General features: G+C 36.7%; 1 protein-coding gene across 1 annotated transcript in view; it reads right to left on the bottom strand.

The window, feature by feature from the left end:
* Positions 1-8,412, bottom strand: part of LOC112146477 (CD109 antigen) — an 8,505-nt gene extending 93 nt beyond the window's left edge. Inside the window, exons 1-18 of the mRNA XM_036209998.1 lie at positions 8,185-8,412; positions 8,067-8,106; positions 7,225-7,312; positions 7,046-7,151; positions 6,834-6,954; positions 6,663-6,772; positions 6,396-6,587; positions 6,034-6,138; positions 5,876-5,938; positions 5,081-5,251; positions 3,911-4,063; positions 3,262-3,331; positions 2,834-2,915; positions 2,623-2,740; positions 1,720-1,833; positions 1,417-1,635; positions 1,172-1,313; positions 5-64 (exon numbers count right to left, since the gene is read on the bottom strand). Coding sequence (XP_036065891.1) covers positions 5-64; positions 1,172-1,313; positions 1,417-1,635; positions 1,720-1,833; positions 2,623-2,740; positions 2,834-2,915; positions 3,262-3,331; positions 3,911-4,063; positions 5,081-5,251; positions 5,876-5,938; positions 6,034-6,138; positions 6,396-6,473 — 1,375 coding nt within the window. The 5' untranslated portion in view covers positions 6,474-6,587; positions 6,663-6,772; positions 6,834-6,954; ... (2 more) ...; positions 8,067-8,106; positions 8,185-8,412. The remainder of the gene's footprint in view (positions 1-4; positions 65-1,171; positions 1,314-1,416; positions 1,636-1,719; positions 1,834-2,622; positions 2,741-2,833; positions 2,916-3,261; positions 3,332-3,910; positions 4,064-5,080; positions 5,252-5,875; positions 5,939-6,033; positions 6,139-6,395; positions 6,588-6,662; positions 6,773-6,833; positions 6,955-7,045; positions 7,152-7,224; positions 7,313-8,066; positions 8,107-8,184) is intronic.
* Positions 8,413-8,579: the final 167 nt, after the last annotated feature.

Here is an 8,579-nt window from a genome sequence, read left to right as displayed (position 1 = left end):
CCACATCCAGTTGGGACCTGGACCAGCGAATCCAAGTTGTTGATGGACAACGCTAAGATATCACCTACACAGGACCACAACAGAGAGTTAGATTCCCTTACAGACTTGTAAGGGACCCCTGTAGATCCAAGAAGGCATTTTCCTTGTATAAATCAATCAAGTAATCATACAGCTACTATTGCATTCTGGGTGTTTAATTTGAGAGGCTACTCACTGATGAACAATAATATAAGTCGCTGGATATTCTTACCAAATCTTCTGAGGCAGGTTAGATCTTTTTGGTTTTTTGAATTTACTATGAAAGTATTGTTTTACTACAAAAAAGTACTAGGTACTCCATAATTTTTTTTAATATAAGAGAATAAAGTTGTAAAATGATGCCCAAAAAGTTGTTATGAACAAAGTAAAGAACAAAGTAAATTTGTAATTTTTCAAGAATAATGTAATATTATGAGAAAGAGAAGTGAAAAAGTTTACAAAAACAAAGTCGTAAAATTATGAGAAATGTTCTAACTTTACAAGAATGAAAGGTTTAAAATTATGAGAAAAAAAGTTGTAACTTTACGAGATAAAAAAGTCAAATAATTACAAGATCAGTCCTAAAACTAGGAGAGAAAAGTTGCAAATTTACAATAACAAGTCTTAATTTCATAAGAAAAAAGTCAAAATTAACAAGAACAAAAGCGTAAAGTTAAGAGAAAAAAGAGTGGAGCCTTAAAATTATTAGAAAAAAGTCGTATTTTGCATTGTAGTTGTATTTACGAGAACAAAATCCTAATTTCTATGAGGAAAAAAAAGTCAAAATGGAGGACTCTACAAACAACTATATATTAAAAAAACACTTTTTCCTTGTAAAATTATGACTTTTTTTGTCAAAATTGTACGAGTTTACTCTCATAAAATAAAACATGTTTTTTCTAATAAATATACCACTTTTTTCGTAATATGTATTTTTGACACCTTCAACTTATTTTCAAATAACAAATCTTGAAATATGTTAATTTTGTACTTTGATGCACTCAACACCGTCAGGATACCCGATCATGTCAGCCTCCTGTAGCTGGTTTGCACTGATCTTCCCCATTTCCTGTAGAACTTCCAAACACTACACATTCAATGTTTTTAGATGGAAAGGCCGTTGGTATAAGACAGTGGGAAATGTGGAACATACCGCCCAAAGCCACACGAGCCATCTGGCTGCCCGGTACCACGTGTGGTGGAAAGGAGAAAGAGATGGATCTGGAGTTGCTGTCTGACTGTGGCGCCAGCTCCAGGAAGAGAGTCTGAGAGGAGGACTGCTCAATTCCTTCAGGCTACAGGAAGCAGGATGGTACATTTAGGGTGAACTCAAAAGTCATGCAGCAACTTCAAAATTGCAGAGAAATTTGCAGTCAGGTTTTTTTCTCTTCTGTTTACCTTCACCATTAACTTCCAAACAATGCTGTCCGAAGCGTCCATAGATATAGCTTCTACTGATATTTCCGTCTCACCCAGAACCAAAGGCTCTATGGGAAACAAGGCCGAGCCCGAAGCACGACTTCCTATGGTGAACTGCTTGGCATTTATCACAGACATGTGTCTTGGATTGCTCAAAACAAATTTGAAAGCTTCACTCTGAGCGAGCAACACAATGACCTGCGCACAGAAGCAAAATCTATTAAGTAGAAGTTTCTTTGATTTAAGTGTAAGAAAACAGAGGAAATGTTCTGTCTAACCCACCTCAAGGTCCTGCTCTAAATAGTTGAAGATCTTTGCTTCCAGGACTATCTCCTCTCCTCTGATGATGTGTGGAGGGGCAACAACAGACAAGGAGAAGTCTTTGGATACTGTCAGCTGTCAATGACAAGATGCACAACTGAGGTAAGATAACTGATCAGTGTCTGCTGCTGTTGTCTGGAGGAAAGCTGATTTATTACAGACAAGCTAAAAGCTGAAGGGATTTCTGGGAAATTGTGTCTACTCTAAAGATTTGGTGACCAATCCAATGTAAAAAAAAAAAAAAAAAAGAAACCTACATGTCTGGTGGTTGGGAGGTGTATTACAATACAAACCCACATTGTTAACTGTTTGGCAAGGTGGAAGTTTCCCTTTCTTGTGCGGTATGTCCCTTAGGATTTGAAGTTCCCTTCTTCACAGGGGAATGAATGAGACTGTCACAGGAGTGGAATGATACATCTTTTTGTTTGGGCTCATGTCATTGTCCCCAACCCAGTCTTCATCAATGCTCTTCAGTCAGATAAGATTAAATTTTTTCTTGTGCAACAGCCGATTTCAGGGTTCTTAACAGTGTTTAACAAGTCATTTTTACACCAGAACCACATCTCATGCATCGTGTGGATGAACTTCTATCTCTGTTTGCCACATCTGAAAGGAATACAATTGGAAGAAACTAATTTTCCGATCTATTGCTTGTCAATTTGTTGATCAAAAACGATTTGATTAACAAATTGCTAGTCATACAAGTGAACAGGTGGGTACAGTTAGCTGAATTACTCCTATATTTTCCTTTAAAATATCTATTCTCTTTGTTTGTGTCATTATTCATTCAGTCTTACAGTTTGTGTGTGTGATACCAGACAATTACTGCAACATTTTTTGCTTTCAAATAAGCAAATTTGTTACCTTTTGTGGGACAGGAGTGAAACCCAAACCCAGATTCTCTGACATGACCAGAGCAAAAGCTCCCAGAGAAGTCACACCACCAGGAACTGTGATTTTCTCACTGGTCGATGACTTATCACTGTAAGATATAAGAAGCAAAAGTAAGATGGATGGATAGATGGATAGATGGGTAGATCATCCAACATTTCTCAGCATTTCTTTCAGCTCTTACTTTACAAAAGTGTCAAACCAGGCAACAGAGTCAGTTTCGTCCATCCAGTAGCTCAGGTACTTCTGCACCTGTGCCTCTGTATCTAAAATGCATGAACAATCCACATTTGAATTTTGAAAAGAACAAAATATTTGACCATATTGGCTGCGTTTCCATTACACATAAGCGCAAAACTTTATCTAAATTCTAGAAATGTAAAAAAAAACACAAAATTTCACAATTCCACTGTTTACATTAAATCCTAATAATGTAAATAAGCACAAACCAACTCAAAAACATGGTGACGGATGTGAACTTCGATTTAAAGCAGATATATTCACATTTATGCCACGGCACTAGCGCTCATCAAGTGTTGAAGGAGACATCGGTATTTCAATTTCATAGTCAATGGAAATGCAGCTCATATTAACAGCTGATAGTAAACATACCATATTTCGGTTTATCCTGGAACATGTTTGTATTCAATCTCACATTGGTCATCATCTTCAGATTGCAAGTCTGTTTTTGGAAAATAAAAATAAGTCATTTTTTCTCAAAATCCGTTTTTCTATATCACATCTTTAGGAGCTCTGGTGTCACATTTTACAATCCTAGTATAAACAGTATATACAATAAAACTCAGGTGATTCTTTGGCCTTAAGGATGCTTGGTTTAGATAATTTGTTCTCCTACACAATACATGCCACCAGATATTTGCAGAACAATACAGGTGAGGAACTTGTTTTTTTTCATTCATGAACTTCAACAATTCTGTTTTTTCTTCAAACGTCTGCAGAGCTTCCTCTTCCTAGAAAAAGGAGTCGGATCCAAACAAAGCGAGCAGATTCTTTACATCCAGTACGGCCGGTTTTAGGGACCGTGCTACAATGTTCTCATAGTGTCCTACTGGTACAAGAAAGTTAGAGCAGCACAGAGACTGGATCTATTTCTCAGGAGTTTATATTTCAGAGTTTGGATTCTTTTTCTTTTGTTTATCATCAACAATTTCTCAAGTCCTGTGTAACAAAATATGTTTGTCATCGTTATGAACGTTGAAGTCATAATCACTTGTATGACCAACATAAGTTTGCGACATACCTGTTCGAGCATGGAATCTGGAGCAGACTGAAGCGTATTACTGTCTGTCCCCGTGACCACAATTCCAACCTGAACTTTAGATTCAGTTGTAGCCACAGTGAGCGACACTTCCTCACCTGGCTGAGCCTTCTCTTTGCTCCAGTTTAGAGTTACCTGAGAAGAAGCAAACCAGCCATTACCAGCAAACCCAACTGCATGGAAATAAACCTAACAGGAACTTCATTAGGTACACTTTTTATCACAATAACCTGATTATTTAGTCACATGACCAGTCTAAGCGTCTTTAGGGATACAGATGTGGCTGACTAAAGCTCAAATAGAGCATCCAAATGAGGATAAAAGGAAATGATGGATGTGATAGGAAGGATGAGTGTTTGAAAAAGGTTTGCAAAAAGGTTTAAAGAAAATGATTTGATAAAGAGAATATCCAGTGACCGGTAGCTGTGTGGACACAAATGTGTTTTGTTTGGGTCATAGGTCAGTTGAGCTTGGACAGACGAGGTGATGGACGGACATCAGTATTAATCTTGAAGCAGATGGTTCCAGAGAATGTGGTCCAGCTGGGAAACTTTCAGACTAAGATCCAAACTAAAACTACAATTCCCACAAGCCACAATTTTTTAATGTCCAGACAGAGACAAAAACTGATAGAGCTTTCAATTCTAAAAATAGCTCAATAGACCTAAATTTAAGCTAGGTATTAATATTTTACATCTTAATGATCGGCTTTGTTTTGTGGATTGAAACCAATGGGACAATTTGGTACAAATAACAAGGATTTAATGTCTTTTTAGATGTAGATACATGTAGGACTTTGGTCTACAACGTCAAATGCCACTGATTTCATTAAGCTTCCTCAATGTTTAGGGGGTAGTTTTGGGGGACCTAATTTATCTCGTCCCTTTCACAAAGCTGTGAAATCGATCCAAAGTTATGAGAAAGCTGGCGTTGGCTCACAAATGTCAGATAAGTCTGCTGTACCTTTGTTCTAAATCAAAATCAAAGTATAATCCATCCTAGTAAGCACCATGACACATATCTTCACACATAACTGACAAATGTGTTGTAACTGTGGAATGCACTTGTGTAAAGATGAGCAAAAAACAACAAGGGGTCACAGAGGATAAAAAAAAATATTAAATAAACTGCTAGTCGAGAAGATGATCTTACCAGGTTGGGTTTCTGGATAGGTATAAACACAGAATGACTGATGAGCTCTCCATCAGACGTTAGGCAGTAGACAGTGACGCAGGCCAACGGGGACCAGGAGAGATCTGGAGTCAGGCTGAAAGTCGAGGAGTTTTTGGTTCCAGCTGCCACCACCTGACCCTTGGAGCTCACCTTGAAATAAATAAAACAACATTCAGATTGCACTTCCCCTCAAACAGCCCTGACTTCACCCTATGAAGCAGGTTTGATAGTGTCCAACAACCCCCATGACCCTGAACGGGGTCTAAGTGGTCGTCTTAGATGGATTTTTCTATTGAGAGTCTGGTCACTCTCACCCCATCATCATGGCTGCAAAGTAGAATTTTTAATAATACAGGAGTTTGCTGTTCATGACAGACATGGAAAATTACTGATTTTTTTGGTATCTTGGTAAAAGGTCTGCCAAGAAAGACGTGACCTCCAATACATCATTTTCTCTCCCTACAATTATGGCATTCGGCACATGAAGGCTGAGCAGCCATCATGATGTAATTTTCCTATTGAGAAAAAAAATGTATTAATACACTTTAAATAAGTTGATGTTTATGAATTACAAGCACTAAGAAGAACGTGAGTGTTTAAAGTAACTAACAAGCTTTAATTCTAAATTTCAAAACACACATTTAAATAAAAAAATATTTGTTATTATTGTAAACAACCAAAATAATGCTAATAAAAGGTAGAAAAATATTTATTTTATGAACTATGCGTCAAAATTGTACTTTGAAAGGACAATTATTGTAAAAACTGTCCTACCACATACTGAAGTCTCCCCAGTTTGAAAGTACTCTCCACATTGAGTTGAAGGGCTGACCCAATCTGAAAATTCAAAATCGGAGGCACATATTTATCATTACATTAGTTTACGTTTGTGAATTATGTTGAAATATTTGTGTCAAGGATTCTTGAGTCACCTGGGCAGGTGTTTCACTGTCATGAGAGATCTGAACGTATGAGCCGCTCGGGGAGGAGTGGTTGTTGTAGAGCGTCAGACTCTGCAGACTGGATCTGAATTTGACCTGAAAATTAAAAATTTTATCATAAACATATAAAACATCTAATATGTATTCACATTCCCTTTGTGTTCTTTCAGAACCACAACATGCTTTCTGAAATTCCATATGCCACGATTCAAATGTCCTAAAGTCATTTTTTTTCATAGGATATCCCTGAAAATCCCATTGAAACTACTCATCTTACATGTAACATAACTGATGCATTTCTTTTTTACCTTGAAGGACTGTTAGGTGAATTCCACAGGTAGTATATTACTCACCACAATAAAAAGTGTTGCAATTTGTTCCTGGAGTTTAAACTGAACGTTGACAGTCCCGTTCTCGGACACAGGAAACATCAGAGTTGTGTTTTTGGCGTTCTTAGAAGCGTCTGACTGAGTGACTTCAACCACTGCAGAGGTCAGCAGCTCCTCCAAGCTAAGAGGACTTTTGTCATATCTAGTTATCTGAAGCTGTGGGGAAAAAAAAACATTAAAATAAAACTTTCTATTTAATACATTTTTTTTTCTTAATGAAAATTCACTCACTCGTGCAGAGAAGTCTAAAGACGGTTTTAAGGGTTGTGAAAAATGGAGGAAGTGAAGCTGGTAGGGGGTGTGAGTGAGGCGGACTTCAGCTGCTTTGTTCACTTCAGATCCTGGAAAAACAGTTTGATGTGACAAACAACAAAATAATAAAATAAATCAGAATTCAGTTACCTGTGGAGCTGTCATGAACACGGGCAGCGATGTGCACTATGACCTGATCCCTGCTGCCTGCCGTAGATTGCAGAGTCTGAAATTGGTCTTTGCTGAAGAAGAATTGTGCCGATCCATAAATCTGTAACAGGTTACCCATTTAACTCATCGATGATCTACTCTTACAGTTTATTTTCATCACATAAAGATTAGTAGAGAAATTAATAACTCACTGTTTTGGTTTGTTTGAGCTGCACTATAGACGGCGTGCTGCTTGTAGCTGAAGTGTAGGTTAGATTAACCTCTAAAGTTCCTTGAACCGGTTGTCCACTGCGATAACTGCAGAAAAACAAGCTGTTTATTAGGTAGACTTTTCTTTGAGGCTTATTTAACTCTTAAAAATGGAACTGACAGCGCTCGAACTGATCCAGAAATGTCATGTCCAGCGAGGACCCATGGAGACGACTTGACCAACACTTCGAACTGAGGAACCTCTGCAACTGCAAACAACAAGATCAAGAAACACAGTATTTCTTTAATTTAAAAGAAAAAATAAACGTGTTTATTGTTAGATCATGAGACTCTAACCAATGACAAGATGTCAAAAGAAATATGTCAAAACTCAATGAATTTTCTTAAAAAATACAAATGAAGAAAATATTTAGCATTTTCAGGTCCAAACAAATTATTTATAAAATGTCAGAAAGGTTTTGGGGAATTACTTTGCAAAATATTATTGAATATAATGGGATTTTGAAATTTGTTGAGAAAGTATTTAGTGGTTTTGCATGAAATATTTTAATATCAGAAAGTAAAAAATGCTTTTATTTTGTAATCACAAGACAAACAAATATATAAAATAAAGTTCTTATCACTTTGAGGTTTGAGTAGCTTGGCTTTCACCACACAGCAGTATCATCAAAAAATAACGTATTCATAAAATGATATGCTTAATAGACACTATTAACAAGTAATAAAAAAATAAAACATGCTTAAAAAATCAAAAAGTCTGTGTTTTGGTTTTCTTAGTATTTACTCTGTTTAATATTTTTTCTCAGTTTCTATGTGGTTTGATCTTAGAAAATGTTGATAGATGACAGCATACTATTATTTTTGTCAAAGCAAATACAAATTTTGAACTGGTTTCTTCAATTTCGTCAATATGAAATAATAAAATTGTTTATAACCCATCGATATGAATCCGCTAGAGAATAGTAAACATATGTACATATGTAGAAATAATAAAGTAGTTACCAGGCTCTTCCACAGTGAACACTTTCTCATCAGTCGCATCCTAAAAAGAGCAGAATAGAGGCATAAATGTGACTTGAAACGGCCTTCAAAGCAGAGCACGTTTCAGTTTTAAACCTACGTTTACTGCTGTTGTTATCTTCCATTGTCCAAGAGGACACTTCTGTGGTAAAGCAAATTCCTGTAGGAAAATTCCCAGACTCCCTGTGGACTCCCATTCAGCAGCAGTCTCTCCACCAGGATCCTGCGGGACAAATATCACTGTCAATGCTTTAGGATTTGTTTTCTGTTTGCTTTTAGGCAAAAAAAAGATACCCGGGTGATTGTCTGAAATCAGTGCACTTTGAGTCCCACCTTACCTCAAAAAATTTTATATTAAAGTAAACCACAAAATGCATGTTAAAATGAGAAAGCTCAGACAAATCTATTTTAAACATTTATTTTTGAAAGATTTCATGGGTTGTTGAAGCACAGCAGTCAGCCAAATGAAGACCGAAGCTTCGCTTTCATTTACTG

The sequence above is a fragment of the Oryzias melastigma genome, linkage group LG22 (genome assembly GCF_002922805.2).
Source record: "Oryzias melastigma strain HK-1 linkage group LG22, ASM292280v2, whole genome shotgun sequence".
Classification (NCBI taxonomy): Eukaryota; Metazoa; Chordata; class Actinopteri; order Beloniformes; family Adrianichthyidae; genus Oryzias; species Oryzias melastigma.
The sequence above is the reverse complement of the archived record's forward strand: the minus strand, read 5'-3'. Positions and strand labels throughout refer to the sequence as shown.